The 22,051-nt window shown below is 48.2% G+C and overlaps 1 protein-coding gene across 2 annotated transcripts in view; it reads left to right on the top strand.

Moving 5' to 3' along the window:
- Window positions 1-22,051, top strand: part of DOCK8 (dedicator of cytokinesis 8) — a 173,512-nt gene that overhangs the window by 70,956 nt on the left and 80,505 nt on the right. For both annotated transcript variants that reach the window (XM_040988913.1, XM_040988914.1), the window contains 8 exons: window positions 1,980-2,065; window positions 3,594-3,660; window positions 6,114-6,263; window positions 7,269-7,349; window positions 7,982-8,141; window positions 10,770-10,906; window positions 11,935-12,028; window positions 13,316-13,478. In XM_040988913.1, coding sequence (XP_040844847.1) covers window positions 1,980-2,065; window positions 3,594-3,660; window positions 6,114-6,263; window positions 7,269-7,349; window positions 7,982-8,141; window positions 10,770-10,906; window positions 11,935-12,028; window positions 13,316-13,478 — 938 coding nt within the window. The remainder of the gene's footprint in view (window positions 1-1,979; window positions 2,066-3,593; window positions 3,661-6,113; window positions 6,264-7,268; window positions 7,350-7,981; window positions 8,142-10,769; window positions 10,907-11,934; window positions 12,029-13,315; window positions 13,479-22,051) is intronic.

Below are 22,051 nucleotides of genomic sequence, written 5' to 3'. Positions count from 1 at the left end.
ACTTTGCATAATATAAGCAATATTGTCTCCAGTCCTTAAGTTTAGAAAGGTTAAGTGGCTTGTGCAAGATGTTGGTGAATCCTTTAACCCTTTAACTCCACAGTTCACATCTGGCTCTTTATGTGTGTGTTGGCGATTACATGCTATATATGAGCATGTGTGACTGAAATCCAAAGATGGTAATTTACAAAATTATGTTTTATAACTTTGTTTCCCAACCATTACAGTAAAACCTTTTGTCAGCGTTGTCAAGAATTTTTTAATAGTGTGTTTCTTATTTATGGTGGGAACTGCATCAGAAGTGGAATCCTGTGTCCGTATGGGATGCGGATTTTGCAAGTGGCTTAACCTGTAATGCCACAATACTGGCCTCTAGTCTTGGGTGGAGAGAGGTGAGAGTGGTGCAATCATTCTAACTTTGCAGTTCTCACACTGCAGCCTGACTCAGCCTCACCTGCTCCCAGCCCTGGCTCCCGTGAATATCAGTGAGTTCCGCAGTCTTGCCTGGCTTGGTCCTTCACCAGCCCCAGCTCTCATGCAAACTTCTGGGTGCTGTAGTCCCACAGGGCAAACTCACAAATCTCCTACAGAATTTGCCCCCAGCCGCCCAGCCACAGCTCTCTCATGTTCAGGTGGATGCTCTGGCCCAGCCTAACGTGGCCCACCTCCTTCCCCGTACACTTGGCAGTAAGTGCTGCAGCCCAAGCCTGCCTCCCAGCCTTAGCTTTTGTGAGTACTGGCAGAGAATGATGCTACCAAACCCAGCCCATGTCTCCCACATGGACTAGTGCCCTGCTCTGACCCAGAAATGCCCTTCAGACTCCACTTTTAAACCATACCATCTCAGCCCTCTCACCTACCTGCAAGTGAGGTGGCTTGGTCTGTGGAAACTCCTAGAAGTCATTTTCCCCATTTGTCAAACATGCCTTCAGCGGCCCCTATTCCAGTATGTCCCCAGACCCGCTTTGCTGGGCAATCTGCAACCTCTTTAGGCTTGTGTCCTGGGGAGAAGGTGTCAGGTCTTAAAAGGCTCTTTCAAGGGAGGTAGAAGATTAAAGAAAAAGTAGCCTTAGAAACACAGGAGTGTTTGCAAAACGTGTCTTGAGGCTATCTTCAAGTTAAGGGGTCCTTCCTTTCTGTTGTATTTATCGTTCTCGAAGATTCAGCCGGCACTGAGGGAGTTCAGCTCATTCCAGACAGCCAGCAGCAGAGTGCATTCTCTGGAGAACTCTAATTTCATCCAGCGAGATGGCCACATGTGACCACAGGGACCGGGAACTGATGGGGGTGGGGGGAGGTTAGCGTCATGGCGGAGGTGACCACTTCAGTGACACCAGCAAGCTGAGTGTGAATTTACCACAGAGGTGACTTCACTCCGGCGTGTAAAAATCATACACTCACCGTGGAATGTGTGATGAGACACCCTGAGTATATCCAGCCCCAGGGGAAGACCATCACAAAGAGCCTCGTTCTTGGAGCCCTTCTGTGTACTAGACATTCAGCCGTGTTGGGTAGCCTGCTGCGGGAGTGTGGGGAATCTTTGCATGCATGAATCTAATTATGAGACAGTCGCAGCTGGGATGTGCTTGCTTAACTTACAATACACTTGCTACTCTTTCAGTCTTTAACCTCTGTGTGGTAAGACAAAGGTATCATAATAATAATAATAATAATAATAATTTTTTAAAAGCAGCCAACACTAGGTATAAAATCGTGCAGTACATCTGGTGGATGTTCCTAAGCGGTGTGTGTGTTCATGTTTCCTCCCCGCCCCCCCAACTCTCTTTGTCTTCTGGGTTTGTGTAGTCAACGCTGACCTTGAGGTTGGAAGTTGGTTGACACAATCTCCTATAAAAGACACAGCGTTATTCCGTAAAGCAAATGCATATGGAGGGCATCTCTCCTTCCCTGGCTTAACTCCAAGTGGGACTCGTTATGGAAATTCTCTAATGATCTCATTACATTGTGCTCACCAACAGGAGGACGCTGTGGAGATACGTCCAATTCCAGAATGTCCTAAAGAACATCTAGGCAACAGGATATTGGTCAAGGTGCTGACGCTGAAGTAAGTACCCGCTGGTCCGGAAGTCACTACGCTAGGCTTGTGCTGTTAGATACAAACCGTGTCTGAGTCCTGAGACTGAATCATTGAGAAGACCTGCAGGTGCACTGGGGATAGCGTGTGCCCCAGGGGAGTGACCAGGGCGGGCCGGTCGGCTAGACATGAACTTAATTCCTCCCGCACCTTTGCTTGCCATCTTTCAACGGAACGAATCTCAGGTGTTGGCTAAGGTTAGGCATGTGAAATGATAGCCGATATCAAGAAAAATAGCAGGAATAGAGAGATGGGTGGTGGAGTCGGCTCGTATACACCCCACGCGAGCTGACACCACACACCTTCCTCCCCGCTCTCGGTTCACAACGTCTTATTAGCAGCTTGAAATTGGTCATGGTGCAGAAATTCATAAATATCACGGATGAGAGCCTTGCCTACTCAGAGACATCTGTTTACCACATCTGTTTTGAAACAGTTGTATTGTACTTTGACAGTTTAAAAACAAAGTCACATTCCCTCCTGTATGTGTGTTAATTTTGCCCTTGCGTAGCTACGTTGCAGCACATGGACATGCCATCTAGATCCATTCTCCTGTTGGCTTCTTGCCGTCTGATCAGTGCCTTAGTGTCACTCTTTGCCTTGGTCACCTGCTTCTCTTCCTTCTAGCGTACTGCTACCATGTAGAATTGATTCTTCCACTCTGAATTACAGACCTTATTGAAAGTATCAAAATTGTAAAATGCTATTATCTGGGCTAAAGTATATAAGGGTAACATATTTTTTCGCATGTTACCAGGAAGATCATTTGTCTCTTCAAGTCAATCCGTGCATCCCTTCCACAGCGGCCGCTTTGCAATTCAGCATCTGAATTCTGGATCCAAGGCCGTATTTGAACTCCAAGAACTTCTCTGAGTGTTTGAGTTCCTACTTATAAATGAAATTGTCAGACCCTAGGGTCTAAACTCAGCTAACTGTGCTATAACCCTGCCCCCAGCCACCTCTACTGCTGGAGGCGTCAGGGCCTTTGGTCTTATAGATCTGAAACGCACACCGTTGTTTTCCATCCATTCTTCTGTCGCTTGGCTGCTTCTGCCTTTGGGCTCTTGGGCATATGGCTCGCCATTGGTTTTTTTGTGTAACCTTATGACATGCTTGCTCACTTTGCGTATGAAGAAATGGCACTGGGGAAGGTAGCGTTCCCAGGCTTGGGAAGGGGAACAGAGCTCAAGTCTGTCCCGCTGGTCTGTGAGTTCACCACCATTACAGTCTCATTTGCAAACGTGCTGTTGGAATAGCCAACTCTTTTGTCTCCGTTAACCTGTATTCTGTGCATCCCCCATGACGTCAAACATTAAGAAAATGTCCATGAGCCTCCTGTGTTTCTCCGTTCATGTTTCAGTGTGGTAGCTCTAGGCAATGACGTTCTCTGAATATTTCTGGAAACTGTGCGCAGTTTTAACCAGTGTGCAGATCCAAGCAGTTTCAGAAAACCTACGACAATCTAAATCACAGCTCCCCGCATTTCTCCCTCTAACAGATTTGAAATTGAAATTGAGCCTCTGTTCGCCAGCATCGCCCTCTATGATGTCAGAGAAAGGAAGAAGGTAAGAAAGCCGACCCATGGCGTATTCACCATGATCCCCTAGGTTCACTTTTTTTTTTAAAGATTTATTTTTATTATTATTTTTTTTATTGGAAAGGCGGATATACAGAGAGGAGAGACAGAGAGGAAGATCTTCCATCTGATGATTCACTCCCCAAGTGAGCGCAACGGCTGATGCTATGCCGGTCTGAAGCCAGGAGCCTCTTTCCGGGTCTCCTACGCAGGTGCAGGGTCCCAAAGCTTTGGGCCGTCCTCGACTGCTTTCCTGGGCCACAGGCAGGGAGCTGGAAGGGAAGCGGGGCTGCTGAGATAGAACCGGCACCCATATGGGATCCCGGGCGTGCAAGGCGAGGACCTTAACCACTGCGCCACGATCCGGGCCCAGGTTCACTTTTAAAATCACACTTCTATGCAGCTAAAAACCACAGTCAGAGGCCCGTGGACAGATCCAATTGGATTGCTTTTTTTGCCTTTGGAAGCAGAGGTCTGGGACCCCTAGTCATTTTCTTTGAAGAATCTTTAAGTGAGAGGTGTGCCAGAAGTGATGGTCCTCGTTGAGAAATGAAGCAGTCAGCACAGGGAGTCGTGTGCGAACCCAGACAGCTTCAGCAGATTCTGAGCAAGCCTGGGTGTGCAGGCCGGCTTTGCTGTGCTTGAGAAGGTTCACCTTGAGCAGCAGACTTGCCAGGAAGGGAATCATCTTGTGTTGAAAAGGCTGGAAAGTGGCTTTCATTGGAAAGGATTTAGTGGCCCCGTGTCTTCTCTCCCTGGCTGTTGTGATGCGCAATAAAGGAAAACCACTTTGGCCCCCCGAGGAATGGGGGGAATTCTCTGCTCCCCATTGCCCTGGTGGCTCTTGCGTGAATACCAGTCACCAAACAGCTGGCTGCCCCAGTGCAGCGGTTAGAAGCACTGATTCTCAAATGTGAGCCTGCGTCAGAATCACCAGGAGGACTGGTGAGGCAGCTGGTGGCCACAGGCCATAGACCATACAACCAGAAATGCATTCATTGCTTGGGTGGATTTCTTTTTTATTGTTTTATTTTTGATGATGGTTACATCGTTGAATCACTGATGGGTGCAGGAAGGGTCAAGGAAATAGGTGAAGGTGGATGAGAATGTTGTTTCCAATTTTCTTTTTCTTCTTCCCGTATCTGGAGGGAGGGAGGAGAGAAGGGGAGAAGCCACACCCCGCCTCCTTAAACGCAGCAGCACCCAGGGTTGGGGAACCTGATGTTATCCCAGGATCTTCCACGTGGAGCATACACCAAGGATCCTGCTCAAGTGGTTTCAGTAGTTCTAAAAGGCTTTTGATCTCATTGCTCCAAGGACGAGGAAATCCTTCCAAGGCCCATTGGCTGACGTTGTCCACATTAGAGTCTTCATTCGCCCACTTGCCTGCTGTCAATGCTTGGCTGGGAGAACTGTCCAATTTGTTCCACCCTCCATCCTCTGTGGCCCCAAGTAGCTGCCATACCTACCATGTGCACCTCGGCATGCTGTCCACTGCACTGTCTTCGGCAACTGAGGAAGCCCAGTTCTATATTTACTCTGTGGTCAGACCACAGATCCTGCGATTTGGCCTGTGGTTGGAACTCTGAGTCCAGTAGTGGTCCAGTTGGAGGCCAGGGGTCCTCAAAAAACATACCTCACCAGAGGTGACCCCAAACCTGACTCCCATGTGTGCCAGCCAGTGCTGGGTCCTGCTCCATCTGTCACCCTCATCAGCCTACACACACACACACACACACACACACACTGGTGGTTGCAGCTGTTGGATCAGATCTGTCTGCAGCTCCATCTTTTATATAAGCCAGTGGATACCGTGGGCCCCCCTAACCCTGCATACCACATACTCAGCCCTCGCATACACCAGCAGGAGCTGTTGCCCAGTCTGAGCGACTCCCCCGTAACTCCCACTAGGCCCACCCCCAGCCATAGTTCCTGTGCATGCCAGTATGTGAGCAGACTGGTCGAGTCTATGCCACATGCCACTCAGCTTTTGTTCACACCAATGGGTGCTACAAATTTGCTCTTTCTTGGGCCCGGTGCGGTGGCGCAAGTGGTTAAGGTCCTCGCCTTGCACTCCCGGGATCCCATATGGGCGCGGGTTCTAATCCCGGCAGCCCCGCTTCCTGTCCAGCTCCCTGCCTGTGGCCCGGGAAAGCAGTCGAGGACGGCCCCAAAGCTTTGGGACCCTGCACCCGCGTGGGAGACCCGGAAGAGGCTCCTGGCTTCGGATTGGCATAGCATCGGCCGTTGCGCTCACTTGGGGAGTGAATCATCGGACGGAAGATCTTCCTCTCTGTCTCTCCTCCTCTCTGTATATCCGCCTTTCCAATAAAAAAATAATAAAAATAAATCTTTAAAAAAAAATTTGCTCTTTCTCAGGCGTGTTTAGGCTCTGAGCATAGCAGGTCTAACTTCTTTTTTCCCTTTGTCGCTCATTTCCAGATCTCCGAAAACTTTCACTGCGACCTGAATTCTGACCAGTTCAAAGCATTTCTTCGCGCTCACACACCGTCGGTTGCGCCATCGAGTCAGGCCAGATCTGCAGTCTTCTCTGTCACCTACCCGTCCCCAGACATCTACCTCGTGGTCAAGGTAGTGACGCGCTGTCTGATTGACCAGCTGTGTGTCTCGTGGCTTTCGGATTTCTTCCCAAGTCTATTAAACCCGGATAAGTAGCCCTAATAGGAAGTGTGACGAACACAATTACGGCCAATTTATTCTGTTCATTTTCTAGAAGGTTTTAGTCCCAACCTGACTTTTATAGAGATCGTATTTCTTTTTTACCTTGTAAGTAATATTAAAGAAAATGAGCTTCTCACTTCCGATATAGAACTCACGGGTTTTGCTTTAATAAAATAGGTTTTATTGCATTTTTATTATGGGCATAACACATGTTTATTTTTCAAAAATAGAAGCTACATGGAAGCAATAGAAGAAAGTAAAACATCACAAATAACCCCACCATCCGAAGATAATAACTGCTAACATATGCTGTGTATCTGCCATCATCCTTTTAATATGCCTTTATAATTTTGTTTTATAACACTGTATATTGTGTTTTTCATACTCATCTTAAAAATCAATACCATAGGGCCTGGCGCGATATTCCTCTCTGTCTCTCCTACCCTCTATATATCCGCCTTTTCAACAAAAGTAAATAAATCTTAAAAAAAAAAAAATCAATACCCTAAGGGCACCAGTTCTAATCCCGGCTGCTCCACTTTGCATCCAGCTCCCCACTTGTGGCCTGGGAAAGCAGTAGAAGACAGCCCAAAGCTTTGGGACCCTGGGTCTCCATGTGGGAGACCCAGAGGAAGCTCCTGGCTCCTTGCTTCAGATAGGCTCAGCCCTGGCTGCCGATGCAGCCACTTGGGGAGTGAACCAACAGACAAAAGCTCTTCCTCTCTGTCTCTCCTTCTCCCTGTACATCCGCCTCTCCAGTAAAGAAATATAAATCTTAAAAAAAAAAATCAATGCCATCTGTTGTGCACACAGCACGTCATCAAATGTTGTCAATAAGCATTACGTGGGGGTGTTGCACAGGTTTCATCACAGGGATATAATTTTTGTGCTTCTTTCGGTATTATTTGCTGGCAGATTGAGAAAGTCCTTCAGCAAGGGGAGATTGGAGACTGCGCAGAACCCTACATGGTTATCAAGGAAAGTGACGGTGGGAAGGTAGGCTCACTTGAGCTTTACAAAGTGGTGGCATCTTACAAAAAGGTGTTTCCAGATAAATACCCGATGTGCTTTCACTTGTGATACATCTCTGTTGTAAACACACACAGAAATGTGTTTGAACAAAAGCAAAAGAGACTGGCCGTCCATGATAAAGATGTAACTTACTGAGCTGGTTATGGTGCTCACCCGGATGTCATGGTACAGCTTGGCCAGTAGGTTTAACCCAGCTGTTTGGGAAGACCAGGCATCCCTTACAAAACTGAAGGATGCCAGTGATCTGTTGTCCTTCCCCAGCGGCACCACAGGCTGCCGCCCCTTTCCCACAGGGATGCTTGGGATTCAGCTCTAACGCACCTCAGAAAGTACTGAATCAGGAGGAGCCTGGATTTTTCCTTGGTGCTGTCCTGCGCAGGTTCTCAACCTGCATGCATAATTTACCGATTGGATGTAGCACCTCTAAGTCTTGCATCTTAGACCTGATTTTGTTGTCCTTTAGACTTTGGGCCCAAGTGGCATCCTTGTCCTGTTGAGTCCCCCTTTGGGATTCGGCCCGTCTAGGGGAGCTGCTGGCTTGTTGCTGATGCCTTATTATCTGATTCTTCTCCATCTCTTTTCCGTTTTTCCTCCAGAGTAAAGAAAAGATTGAAAAATTAAAACTTCAAGCTGAATCCTTTTGCCAGCGCTTAGGGAAATACCGGATGCCCTTTGCCTGGGCTCCCATCAGTTTAGCAAGCTTCTTCAATGTCTCCACCCTTGAAAGGGAGGTAGCCGATGCGGAGCCCGTGACTGGTAAGATTTGCCATCTGCAGTGGGAAGGAGAGAGCTCCACAGTGCACCAACTGTTTATTGATGGGATTCGGGGGTATAGTAAAGTTTAGGGAGTGGGAATGAAAAAAAGAGATTAGCAGAATGAAAATTTGTCATGACAGAATTGCGTGTACCTCCTTGCAGAATAATCTCCAACCAATTGCCATGAACATTTTCAGAGCTTAAGTATACTTTTAGAATAAAATTTTGGCTGTAATTTGCTAGATGGTTTCACACTTTAAAAGGCTGCTTTTCAGTAGCCATCACCCCCCTCAGTGGTAACACTCTTAAAAACAATAGGATGATAGAATAATCAGATGTCAAAAAAAAGACATGGTTGTGTCTTGTAGGCGTAGAAAAGCAACTGATATAAAGACTTCCTAAAGCTACACTTAGGAGTCTCAGCAAAATTTCGAGTCTCTTAAAGAGTATTTTTCCAAATGCAATTTTTAGAAGTACATGTTTGGGGCAGAGATATTTCCTATAGCAGGGAAGATGTTGCTTGCGGGGCTATGGGGCAGTGGGTTAAGCCCCTGCCTTATCCTGTACGGTGCCTGTTTGAGACCTGGCTGCCCCATTTCCAATCCAATTCACTGCTCATGTACCTGGGTCGCTGCATACATGTGGGAGGACTGGAATAAGTTCTTGGTTCTTGGCTTCAGCCTGGCCCACCTCTAACCCCAAGCTTGACCATAGTGGCCATCTGGGGGGCCCCCATATCTCAGAAGAGAATGGCTGGGTTCAAATCTTGACTGAGCCTTCGGTTGAAGCTTCCTGCAGATGTGAGATGAATTGCTGGCTGAAGGCCTGGAATCCCGGCCACCCACATGGGATTGTCCGGACTTTGGCCTGGTCCAATCCTGCCCGTTGTAGACATTTGGGGTGTGAACCAATGGATGAAAGATCCCATTTATTTCTCTGCCCTTCCAATAACATTAAAATGAATAGATAACTGATTTGAATTAAATTAAAAATGATATCCAAAGAGTGTCCAATGTAACTTATTTTTTCCCAGCCTTTCGCTCTTGATTGAGTCACAGATTGGACCAATCCAAGCAGAGTTTTCAAGTACACGTATCCCAACCATGTGTGCCAGGATTTCCATTTTCCCAAATGCCTTTGTATCCAGCTAGTGTCGAACTGTATATTCCCATGCATTCTTATGCATTCCTTAGCTCTGCTTCTTCTGAAATGTTGCCTTCAGCGGGAAGTGGAGGAAATGGCATTTTGTTATTGCCGCTGCTCTTCTGGAGTTACTATTGCATAATTACCAGTCAAAACTCCTGGGTTATTTTTGACTTGTCAGTAATAAACTTGACTGCATCTGGCCCCCCCCACCACAAAATGTTTTCACACTGTCTTCTGTGTAGTCCCATATAGCCTTGATTGAAAACTATGTGCAGGGCTTCGTGGCTGCTATGACCTGAGGAATTTTGAGGCTCAGGCTGCCTTGAGGTCTCAATCGCCTCTAGGGCAAGAGTGAATTAACACAAGCCTGGTGTCTGACTCTTAAGATGCCAATCAAATCTGCAGACTATCACACTGAGGTAGGAGTTTAGCTAGGAAAAAGTTCCAGGTCAGCATCATGGTACAGATGAGGGATAAAGCAATATTCAAAGACAGAAATCTGTTAGGCTCTAAGCCATCTGAGCGTTCACTCACAGAACCCCTGCATTTTGCAATATAAAGCAATATGAATCACAAAAGGGGATAGGTGACAATTAAGCAAAAGCTCAGGTTCCCAGCTCAGGCTTGTGTGGGGTTTAGGATTCTAATCCCCAGTAGGCAGGTCAACAAAGTCAGACAGTTTTGCTGCCTGGTCCACACACCGAGAGCTTGGATTCGGAGTGTCCCCCCCCCCCCCCCATGGAGCTGTGCCTGATTAGATCACAATTCAAATGCCTGCAGGGCCATTTCAGTTCTGGCCTCTCCCAGGGGAATGCAATTGTAAAAATAGCAAAAACAAACACTGGGCTGAATAAATCAAGGTGGTTTTTTTTTTTTTTTTACCGAGACCCTGGTCTGACAGCAGCTCTGGATTCTACCCTGGGCGCCCAGTGAAGGGAGTCTGACCTGTTCCTGACTTCTCTGCACTCACTGCTTAGGGGATTCCAGTAGAGCACTGGGAAAGATAGGGTGGTTCTGAAACAGTAGCCTAACAGCTAAAGTCCTCGCCTTGCACGCGCCGAGATCCCATATGGGCGCCAGTTCTAATCCCGGTGGCCCCACTTCCCATCCAGCTCCCTACTTGTGGCCTGGGAAAGCAATAGAGAATGGCCCAAGGCCTTGGGACCCTGTACCCTCTTGGGAGACCTGAAAGAAACTCCTGGCTCCTGGCTTTAGATCAGCTGAGCTCCAGTCATTGCTGCCACTTGGGGAGTGAATGAATGGGCGGAAGATCTTCCTCTCTGTATATCTGACTTTGCAATATAAATAAATAAATAAATCTTTAAGAAAAAAGAAAAATAGGGACCCCAGAAGGGAAGCTTCTGTTTAAAGCAAGGATGCTCATGGTCAGTGACTTTCACAAAGTTCTTCCCTGTAAGTTCGCCGTCGCTGTGCATTCCGACAGATAGGTGCATTTTAAGATAATGTTTCTTTTCATTGAAGGAAGAAGCTCTGTGGGTGAACGCAGGACTTTGTCCCAGTCCAGAAGACTTTCTGAAAGGGCCTTCTCCTTGGAGGAGAATGGCGTTGGCTCCAACTTTAAGACCAGCACCATGACCGTTAACAACTTTTTCAAGCAGGTATCTGTTCACCAAGTGTCTGGGTTGGTCCTCACGTGTGGTGCTCCATGGAACATGTCCGCTGACCTCATCTAACCAGCAGCAATAGTGACACTTGATGCTTGTGGCTGTTGTGAGTGGCACGTGATCTGGGGCATCAAAGAGCGCCTTGGGTCCAGAAAGTGCTCAGTGATAGAGCTGTGCCCGCTGATTGGTCCTCCGTTAGCACCAGCCAGCCCAGAAACGTATGAAGCTGGGACTGACACGTCAAGTCCCGGTCGCCCCAGGTTTCCTGGCAGGGTTTGGTTCTCAGTGTCCCGTGTGCACCTCTTTAGGGTTCTTCCTCCTGGACAGGAGTCACCCCAGACAGCACAGCAAACATTACCATCATTGAAAACTTGGAGGAAAAAGCCAGGGACCGTGGAAAGAGGGCAGTGGAGTTGTTATTTAAGGGGCACAAAGGGTCAGACTTCTTTTGCAGGATGAAAAGGTTCCAGGGTCAGGTGTACCACAGTATGAACGTCCTCAACCTGAGCTCTATTTAATATTTTACCTTAAAAAAAAAAAAAAAAAGCTTGATTTAGACTTGATTTGATCCTGTTTGGAAATATTTTCACAGCTCCAGAGGTCCGGAATGGGTCACATTAGCAAGTGGAAACACACTGGGCAGCAGAATAGAAACAGCAAGGCTCCGAGAGGGGTTCTGCTCAGGGTACAGCCCTTCCTGATTGCATGGCCTCAGGGACTGGTCCTTGACAACACCTGACTTTTCTCATTAGGGTTAAGGCACATCTTCCTCTCCACACTGCTGGCTTGTCTGTAAGAAGTGGAGATCCGTCGTGTGTGTTTGAGGCGTGTTGTGACGTGTTGTCCGAGGGGGAATCTAGCATCTTTGGGTTGGAGTTAGTGCCTAGATCCCTGAATGCTCCACAGGAAGTGAGAATGAATGATTCCTCAATTGCCAATAATCCTGTCAGGTACCTGGAAGGCAGAGGTCTTCCGGTCCCTATCCCATGCAACCTGCGCATCCACCTGCCTTCTTCTTGCAGGAGGGGGATCGGCTCAGCGACGAAGACTTGTTCAAGTTCTTAGCCGACTACAAAAGGTCCTCGTCCCTACAGAGGAGAGTCAAGTCGATCCCAGGTGTGGCTGGCTTCCCTTTGGCCTCTTTCGCTGTGCCCACACGGTTCAGCATCAGCACGTTGTTTATCCGGAGCTGGAATTTATATCGTCTTCCAAATCAGGGATTTTGCAGTGGGGGCAGGCATTTGACCTTGTGGCTAACTTGCTTCTTGGTGCGCCTGAATGCCACACTGGAGCGCATGCGCTGTGGTCCCAGGTCTCCTCCTCCTTCTAGCTTCCTGAGCCTGTTCAAAGGAAGCAGGTGCTCAATGGCTTAGAGATTGAGTTCTGGGCTCTCGGTTTTAACCTGGCCTGTCCCTGGCTCGTGAATGTATTTGGGCACTGAATCACTAGGTGGGGGATGGCTCGCTGTGTCTCTCCCTCTCTCTGTCTTGTTGCCTATCGCAAATATAAAACAGGGGCCGGCTTGGTAGTGTAGCAAGCTCATCCTCCACCTGCAGCACTGGCATCCCCTATGGGCACTGGTTCAAGTCCTGGCTGCTCCACTTCTGATCCAGCTCCATGTTTGTGTGGGAAAGCAACGGAGGATGGCTCGTCTTTGGGCCCTTGCAGCCATGTGAGACACCGGGAAGAAGCTCCTGGCTCCTGGCTTTGCATCAGTTCAGCTCTGACCATTGCAGCTGTTTGGGGAGTAGCTCAGCAGAGGAATATCCTCCTCTCTGTAACTGCAAATAAATAGGAATCTTTAATACAGATATGCACATGTATACATGTGTTTATACATATAATATATGCATCTGTGTAACAGACTTAAGAATCTGAATTTGGGCCCATCTCTTGATGTTTTCTATTTTCCTTAAAGGCTGGCTTTTGAAAAACATTGCATTTGAAACCTGGTTTTTTTAGTTAATCAGGTCATCTTTATGAACAAAGATGACTCGATAATCTTACTTATCACGAGCAGCTCTGACCGGAGAAAGAGTCCACGTGGGGTATTCTCACAGGAGGTGAAGGCTCCTTCCTTTTCCTCAACCAGACAGCCCCCAGGGTCCTTCTGCTGCACGCTTGGGTCCCAAGGGACACCAAGGCCAAAGCCCCTCCATTTGTACCGCCGGCTGTGCAAGGAAGCAACTTAACCACCAGGACTATTCCATGGCTGAGGTTGCATAGTCCGACTCACCGGACACCTTCACATTAGATTTTCTCAGGCTTTCAGAAGTGAGCTGAGAACTCCCCAAGTTCATGCACGCTCCCAGGTTACCTGTAACACCCCCCCCTCGCGGCTGCCCTGGTCACGTGACAAAGCTGCTTGCTAACTAACCCGCAGTCCTGTCTGCCCCTTGGAAGGCGTGCTCCGACTGGAGATCTCTTCAGCTCCAGAGAGCATCCCCGGCTGCGTGACACCTGAGATGCTGCCCGTGAGGCCGTTTCCCGAAAGCCGGACACGTCTACACAAAGAGATTCTGGAATTTCCGATCCGAGAAGTGTATGTCCCTCATACTGTGTACAGGTAAATAAACAACTACCCCTTCCCCCTCCATCGCCACCTCCCCGACCCCAGCCCTTGGAGGACTGTTGGACTCTGCTTAGATAACGCTTTCATTGTCCTTCAACCCATCTTCTCAAAGAGTTTAGGAGGAAGTGAAACGTATTATTTATACAACTACGGACAATTGCTGGGTGTGCTTCTAAAAATGTCTTATCGCATTGCCTTTAACAAGAACATGGTGATTTGGTGATAATTGTAATTTTTAGCATTATCCTAGGCCAGGCAGATGTGGCAACCGCCGCGCTACGGAAGCCCAAAGGGGTTATCCTGGAATACCATTTCGTGGATTAGCTGTCAGTGGTTTTCTCTGTACAGAGACAGAAAATGAAAGTCTTTAGGTCAGCACCTGCTCTGTTGAGTTCAACTCACTGCAGTAACGGAAATGTTCCGTGGGCTTCGTGTCCAGCATGCTAGCCGGTAGTCCCACGCAGCTGTTCAGCACTCAAAATTTGGCTCCGGAGGTACTTAAATTTCATTAATTTCGATTTCTAGTTCTGTTAGCAACATGTAGCTGGGGGCCTAGCAGCTTGGATGACGATGAGCTGGACACTGGCAGCCTGAGAGACCGGGCTGGCTCAAGTTCTTGACCTTGACCCTTCGCACAAATGGGACACGCTGCCTGTCCCCACACGGCTCCCATTGGCACTGCTCTTCACATACTTTGTTTTTTATTTTGGTCAATGTTTCAAAATGCAGCAAAAAAATAGCAAGCATTTCTCCCCACAATCCAGAGAAGAGATTTTGTCCTTTTTATGCTTTTTAATGAAATATGTAAGTCATAAAGATTCAAGTCTTCTTTATGCAATGTCCACTCACAGACTTCTCACTGCTCACTGTTATCATGAACATGGGTATGGCTTTTCATTTTCCTTTTTTTTTTTTTTTTTACACACAAACGCGTACTGTTTTGGGGGAAAATCTATATCTGTAAATACCTAATACTGTTCTGTGCTCACTTAGAATGGGTGTAATAGATTCATATGCCATGTGCTATGCATTTTATTTTTTTCAATCTGCAATATGAGTTTTTCCTTGTCTTCCGCATGACTGTTCCTATGGATTTTATCATTTCACTGTGCTAAATTCACTTGCAACCTTTACTCACTTGAGTTACACAGATTCCCTGAATTCAACCAATGGGAAGTGCTGAAGAGCTTGTGTTTTTGTTTTTGTAAAGACTTCTTTTATTTTTATTGGAAAGGCAGATATACAGAGAGGAGGAGAGACACAGAGAAAGATCTTGCATCTGTTGATTCACTCCCCCAAGTGGCTGCAACGACCGGAGCTGCACTGATCCGAAGCCAGGAGCCAGGAGCTTCTTCCAGGTCTCCCACATGGGTGCAGGGTCCCAAGGCTTTGGGCCGTCCTCTGTTGCTTTCCCAGGCCACAGGCAGGGAGCTGGATGGGAATTGGAGCCACCGGAATTAGAACTGGCGCTCATATGATCTGAGGCATGCAAGGCAAGGACTTTAGCTTCTGGGCTACCGTGCTGGGCCTGAGTTTATATTTTTATAGAGAACTAAATTATTCATTCTAACTGCTGAGTAGTATTCCTTTGTGTGATGGGGCAGTCCTTTATCCATGGCATTACTCGTACACAGCGCTCAGGAATGCTGGACATGTCTTGGTGTGCCCATATGAAAGTTTACTAAGGAATAAGCCTAAACATGAAATCATGGGGTCACAAGTGGTACTCATTTTGAGTGTTATTCCTACTGTTTATTACCTCGTCACAATTCCTATTTGTACCAATTTTGTCACCCATCAGCAGTGCAAGAAAATTGTCCTCGCCCCACTTCTTTACCAGGCTTACAATAGGATATATGTGGGAGCTTCGGGGCTCACCTAATCCGGGGACCCTCATCCCCCCGACACACATTTCCAGCTTTGTGAAGCTGAGAACCAGAAGGAATAAATGCACGATTCATTGACATTAAAAAATATAGTGAGAATACAGACAACCATGATGAAGTTAGCAACAGAACTCTCTTCTGTAATTCATGATCCTCTGGATAATCTTTCCTGTAGCAGGTCTATATTTAAAAAAAGAAAAGTCTTTATTTTCATTTTATTTAAAAGAAAGAGACAGAGAAAGATCATCCACTTGCTGACTTGTCCCCCTGTCTCCAATGCCTACTGTTACCAGGAAAACCTGGTGGGTTCTTTTCTCAGCTTAATATAGAAATAAAAAGCCAGGAATTGGTTGCAGGCAGAAAAGTTTGATTTGCAAAGGGACCAGTTGAGTGGGGAAAGAAGAGGGATGGGAAAGCACCTCCGGAGGGTTAGCCAGTTGGGGTGCCTTTTAGAAGGATTAAGGACGGTCAAAGGAAGGTCAAAGGAAGGCTCCTGGGCTTTGAAGCCACCTGACCCCTCCTTGTAATAGGCAAAATGTTCCCCATTGGTAGTTAGGCCATGGGTGGGCAGTGCTGATCCCGCCCACTTGAAGGTGTGGCCAAGGTTTCAGCAGGCTTGGACTGTCTCCAGGCCAATGGCAGGAGGCAATAACTCAGGCCAGGTCCTCCGTGGGGTGACAGGGTCCACAGTGGTTGAGCTATCACCGACTGCCTCCCAAGAGTGGATTAGCAGGAAGCTGGATGGGAAGCGCAGGCGTTGGGACTCCAACCAGGTACTCTGATGTTCTGATGCTCGGTGCTCCATGCCCCGTGCCACAGCTCTGGCTTTCTGTTCTCATTGCCAAAATATGAGTCCCCAAGTCTTCCTGTTCCAATATGCTGAGCATCCTAGGATGGGGTACCTTCAATTCTCCACTCCCTAGAGGGAGAAGTAGGGTGTGAAAATGCTTTGCCAAAAGGCATTGTGTGTGTATCTTTTCAGAACCCTTACTATCTAGACGGAGACAAATGCTTGTGGCGTCGGAATAAACTTGGCAGCCAATGAATTCTAGCACTACAGCCCTGGCTCTCGGCATTTAATCACCCAAGGGAGTCACTTACAACTCAGTCTGCTCCTTGGTGCAAGAGTTATCCTTTCAACACGTCACAGCGGGGCGCCCTGGGTGCATTTGTGAGCTGAGTAATTCTGGGAAGTGGGAGTGCTAAGGAGGGCGAGTCACAGATTACTGCACACCCTGAGAAAATGCCCGGGCCTACAGAGGGAGTCTGCTGGAGCAGCACAGTCGCTGTGGAAATACCAAGGTCACCCCATTCAACATTGGGTCTTTGACACACCCCGCTGTCCTCCCCCACCCCCAGCTGTGGTTGCAGCAACCTGCCCTCAGCTCCCAGGGAAAGGTAAACTTGATTCAGAATCTCACATTGAAGGAATCGAGAGAGCGTGCGTGATGTCTCTTGGGAGTTCTGTTCTGTTCGCTCTTTCTCTCCTCCAGCGCTCACGTGCCTTGGAGGGGTTGATGAGGTTGGTCTTGATGGGGAACCCATCCTAGAGAATTCCCGCCCCCCCTTCCCTGCACCTCCACTCCTGTTCACTTTGCTTCTTGTCTCACAAGAACTTGTCATGCTGACAACGTCAGTGCGCAAAGCAAGATTTATGTAAAAGAGAGATGACAGGAGCGGGGTTCGAAGGGAGCAAGCACTTCCCCCCACTCCCCAGGTGATGGTGGAAGTGGTGTGTACACCATCTCGGGAGGGGAAGCAAAATGAAACTCATTCCCAATGGGCAGCGTTGTCTATCTAGCACCTTGTCCAGAACAAAAGGACATCAGAAACAGGTGGGATTGGTGGCTTGCTCCTCCCATTCTGATAAGCTGAAAACTCAGGCACCGTCTTTGATAGTAGCTCCAAGATGCTATAGGCTTTGTCTCTGAGCTACCTCCGTCTCCTTGCTTTTATCATGACAACAACTCTAACAGATGGGCTTTGATGAGTCGATACTGTTTCTGTTCTCCACCAAGCGGGCTGCAGCCGGGCGGGGCATGGAGCTAGGGAGGGCTGTGTTCTTGCAAAGGAATGGGGTGGGGGGGGGAAAGCAAGGTTTTGTATTTTCAAAGATAGCTTCACCAGGAACACAGAGAAAGAGCAGATCTGAATCCTACAGAGAATTAGTAACTGGGCTCAGTTTGATTCTGATGATTTCACTTCATTTCTGTCAATTGCCCCCTCTTTATTATTTCTTGCCACCTGCCAAAACTTGCAAATCTCCTGGCTTTCCTCACTATGGCCTTAAGCTAAACTCATTGACATTATGGAATCAGTTAATAAGCATGGTGTGAAAAATCTTACCATACCCAAGAGTACTATTATTTTAGGAGGCACAGCCTGCCCTGTTTCTTTTAGAAGAGTTTTCCTTTGACTCAACAGAAGAATTCTGGACATCAGGCTAAGGGTTTGGCCTGTACAGGAAGTTCCCCTGCTGACGTTGTTTTTTCTGGACCACTACCCTGGTCACAGCTGTCATTCAAGAAATCAAAGAAATAAAAATGAAGATAGAAGAGCAGATGATTTCATGAATTTGAAATATGGCTTGACATATATCAAAAGTTGTTCCACAAGGAACCTGCTACACTGACCAAGCCAGCACTTGAAAGTTGGAAAGCTCCGTTGGGCACGGTGGGCTGGCTGGGTCAGGGCCAGGCTCACAGCTCGGGATTCTAACATTCAGTTGAACTCCATCAGCCCTGTGAGTCAACGAGGGTTGGCCATCCTGGAGCCGACACTGTTCCATGGGATTCACTTGTAGGGTCAGAAATGCAAAGCCCAGGAGTGATCAGGTTTCCCAAACCACCTTGCCAGGACTCACCTGCTGGGGTGGAGGCACTGAGCTAACGCAGTATCCCCCTCCCCTCCCGCCCCCAAGACAGACTCGAGCAAGGAGAACAACTATGAGAAGCAGAACAGCTGGGAAAGTTGACTTCATGAAAGGGATTATCCACGCCCAAACTTGGCATGCCTTCCTTTTTGCCCGGATTTAGAACATATTAGTTGTTCACCTGGCAACACATTGGAACCAACCCTTGGCTTCTTTTCCGCATGACCCAGCAGCTGGTCATGGAAACAACAACTGCCTTGTCGGGGAAACAGAATGACAGCAACATCGGTTAGGGCCAAGACCCAGCGAAGCCCTCTGGGGCGTTTTGTGGTGTGGCTGCCAAGGGGACATGGGCAGAAATCATGGATGCTGCAGCTCTAATGAGATTGTTCAGCTCATTGCTGCCCCTTTAGCTGGTGGTTGCATCACAGCAAGTCGCATGAAGTTCAATTACATCTCTCGTCCCAGCCCCCCTCCCGAGAGCCTCCGAGGCTCCAGCCAGTTACCAGGCTGTGCTTGCTGGGAACTCGCCCGTCGGTCGGAAGATGGTTGCTCTGCTGGGCAATTAGCTGTTTGCAGGTCTCCTCCGATTAAGCTGAATGTTCTCACGTCAGAAGTCCGATCTGGCCCACTCGGCAGATGTCTGCTTTACAGGAGAAAGGATGGGTCCAGAACGGAGGTCGGAGCTCATCTTGAATGAGTGTCTGTGAATGGAATTTCTAAGGAAAGGAAAGAAAGAGTCAGGGATAACCCCGGATGAAGTGGTAAGGAAAAGTTGGGACGTTGTTAGTCGAGCGTGATGGCCGCTACAGTACGGAAACAACAACAGGACGTTGTTAAAACGGGGCTAGGAGACCCTTTTTCTGATATTCGTAACATCATTTGCGGGCCATCCATACCAAGTTATAAACTTAAAAATTAGCCAGCGATGGATTTATTGAATTTTGAGTCTCAACGGTTGACACCTCGGCAGGGCCAAATGAAACAATTTGCAAGCCTTGTACAACCTCAAGGCTTCTGTCTTCAGCAGTACGAAAGATACTTTATTTTAAAAAGAAGAAGAAGAAAAGGAAGGATTTACTTGTTAATTTTAAAGGTAGAGTTAGAATGGGATTCCCCCATCCAGTGGTTCACTCTGCAAATGGCCCAGGTCTGGGCCAGGTGATGGTCCAGAGATCAGAACTGCATCTAGACGGGCACTCCATTGTGGGGTGCAGGTGCCACAGCCAGCCATTTAACTTGCTGCACTACAAGGCTGGCTCCAGGGACTTGATTTTACCCGAAGAAATGGGTTTGTGGTTTAAACCCTGAGAGGATCTCCCCAGTCACTGGGAGGTGAGGGGGGCAGTGACAGTGCCAGATGGGAAAGGTCAACCCCACCCCGGAAGTGCTCATTGAGGAGGCCTGGGGGCGGGCTTTGATGTCTGGCCTCCTCCTTTACAACCAATCAAAGCTTCTTGGGACCGGCACAGTGGTATAGCAAGCTACTCCTCTGCCAGAGGGGCCAGCATCCCACACGGACACCTGGCCCCTCTGTTTCTGAACCAGTCGCCCAGCTTATGGCCTGCAAAAGCTGCAAAGGATGACTTGAGTCCTTGGGCCCCTGCAACTCACATAGGAGGTCCAGAAGAAGCTTCTGGCACTTGCAGGCAGATTGGCTTAACTTTGGCTGATTTGTGGCACTGGTGGCCACTTGTTTGGGGTAATAAATCAAGAACATAATTCCTATGTTCTCAAAGCCTTGTTCCCAAACTCAGCAATCCTCGTTTTGACAGGAATGAAAGAATTAAAGAGCAAGCCAATTACCTAAGGTTACTTATCAACTGTCTACGAAGGCTTTGGGCGCTTTAATTGCAGTACCGCTTTCAGCCACTTGAGGACACAATTCACTCACTTTATGCGTCTTAGACCCGGTTAACTGCTCAAATCAGGCGCAGCCCTGACTTCATGAAATGAGAAGGCGCATTTTATCTTGATCCTTCAAGTAAAAGGCCACGGACAAAGAAACAAAATTCCAGTATCCCAAGACGTTACTGGTGGTGTTTTATGCAGAAGGAACTTGCCGACTTCTGCTTTCTTTCATCAGGAAAATCTTGCCCTTCAATACCTGGTTTGTGTTTTAGGGAGCAGAACCAAGCAAAGCATCGGGGAGGATAGAAAGAATGAAATCTCCATTGGGGCAGATTATTCCCTGTATGCTTTTAACCACCACCCTGGCGTTATATACAAAGCTAAAAGAAGGGGAAGAATTGACACGAAATCCAAAAATCCAGGCAGTTGGGAAAGAACAGCGAGGGGGCGAAGTGCAGTTCCCAACGCCACGTCAGCATCCTCACCTTGTGCACCTGCCTTGCTCCGGCCGCATCTCCTGCTAGCTGAGCAGTCATCCTCGCCTCCCGCACACCCTCCACCTGGAAGTGAACGCAACAGGAAGTTGCTGGGGGAACCTGCTGAGGGAGTCGCTGGAAGCATGAGCCAGCAGAGCAAGAGTGATAAAATTAGGACAGATCCGGGCTTGTATAATGATGGAGTAGATTAGAAGGAGCGGGATGTTCTCTCCCTTTGATTCCTGAACTTTTGGGAGCTTTTAAGATGTCCGTTTGAAGCTCAGTCCTTTGAGGTGGCTTCTTCGCCTCTGATGGCAGAGCCTGCAGGGAATTACCCGCCGGTATTTCTGCGGCTGATTGGGGTGAATGCTGTCTCCGCTCTTGAGCTCTCCATCCTCAGCCCGACTTGACTGTGCACGCCACAGGAGCTCGCAGAGGCCGCATCCCGTCTTCACATGCAGTATTTGGCCATTTCCACGGCAGAGCAGGACCGCTTTCTGTTGAAGATTTGTTGATTTTGTTTTTATTTGAAAGGCAGATTTACACAGAGAGAGACAGAGAGAGAGAGATCTTCCGTTTGCTGGTTCACCTCTTTAATGGCCAGAAGAGCCAGAGCTGGGGTTGTCTGAAGCCAGGAGCCTCCGGCCTCTGCAGGGTCTCCCCAATGGGTGCAACGGGTTCCAAGAACTTGAGCCATCTTTTGCTGCTTTCCCAGGGGCATTTGCAGGGAGCTGGGGCAGAAGTGGAGCAGCCGGGACTTGAACCAGCTTTCATGTGTCGGCACCACAGTCAGAGCCTTGATCTGCTGTGCCTTGGCGCCTTCAGTAACTGTATGATTTTGTGTCCTGCACTTGCAGACGTCATAAGGTGGCCCTTGACCTTCATTCCCAGGAGTCAGTTTGTCTTCCAGGGTGAGAAAGTGGCTGTGAGGTGGGGCGATGCGGGCAGACCCCACAACACAGAGCTCAATCCGTGTACCAGTTTGTGAAAACATGAACAGTCTGATTTAATAAGGACAAAATTAGAGAGACTCAAGGGGTGGGTGCCTGTCCATGATTTTTTACAGGATTGTTGCCGTGCCTGGAAGCCCCACCTGAGAAGGGCTTCTGCACCGAAGGGTCCAGCGCCATGGTGTAGCATGTTAAGCCACTGCCTGAGGTGCCGCCATCCCATGTGGGCACCAGTTCACATCCTGGCTGCTTCACTTCCAATCCATCTCGCTGCTGATGTGCTTGGACCCTGACCGGCAGGAAGGTCCCGGCTTGGCCTGATTAACCCCTAGACACTGTGGCCGTTTGGGGAGTTAACCTGCAGACGGAGGATCTCTCTCCCACTTTATCTGTAATTCAGCTCTTCAAATAAATCAATAAATATTTTCTTAAGCACCAAAACAAAAAGGCTACATCGCGGTCTGTAGTTGGAATGGAGACAGTCTTTTGCTTGAACTTTAGTACTGAACACAGCCAAATGTTCCTGAAATAT

Source organism: Ochotona curzoniae, unplaced genomic scaffold (genome assembly GCF_017591425.1).
Source record: "Ochotona curzoniae isolate NIBS_2020 unplaced genomic scaffold, NIBS_Ocur_1.0 contig_50, whole genome shotgun sequence".
In the NCBI taxonomy this organism is placed as follows: domain Eukaryota; kingdom Metazoa; phylum Chordata; class Mammalia; order Lagomorpha; family Ochotonidae; genus Ochotona; species Ochotona curzoniae.
This window is presented reverse-complemented; position numbering and strand designations above follow the sequence as displayed.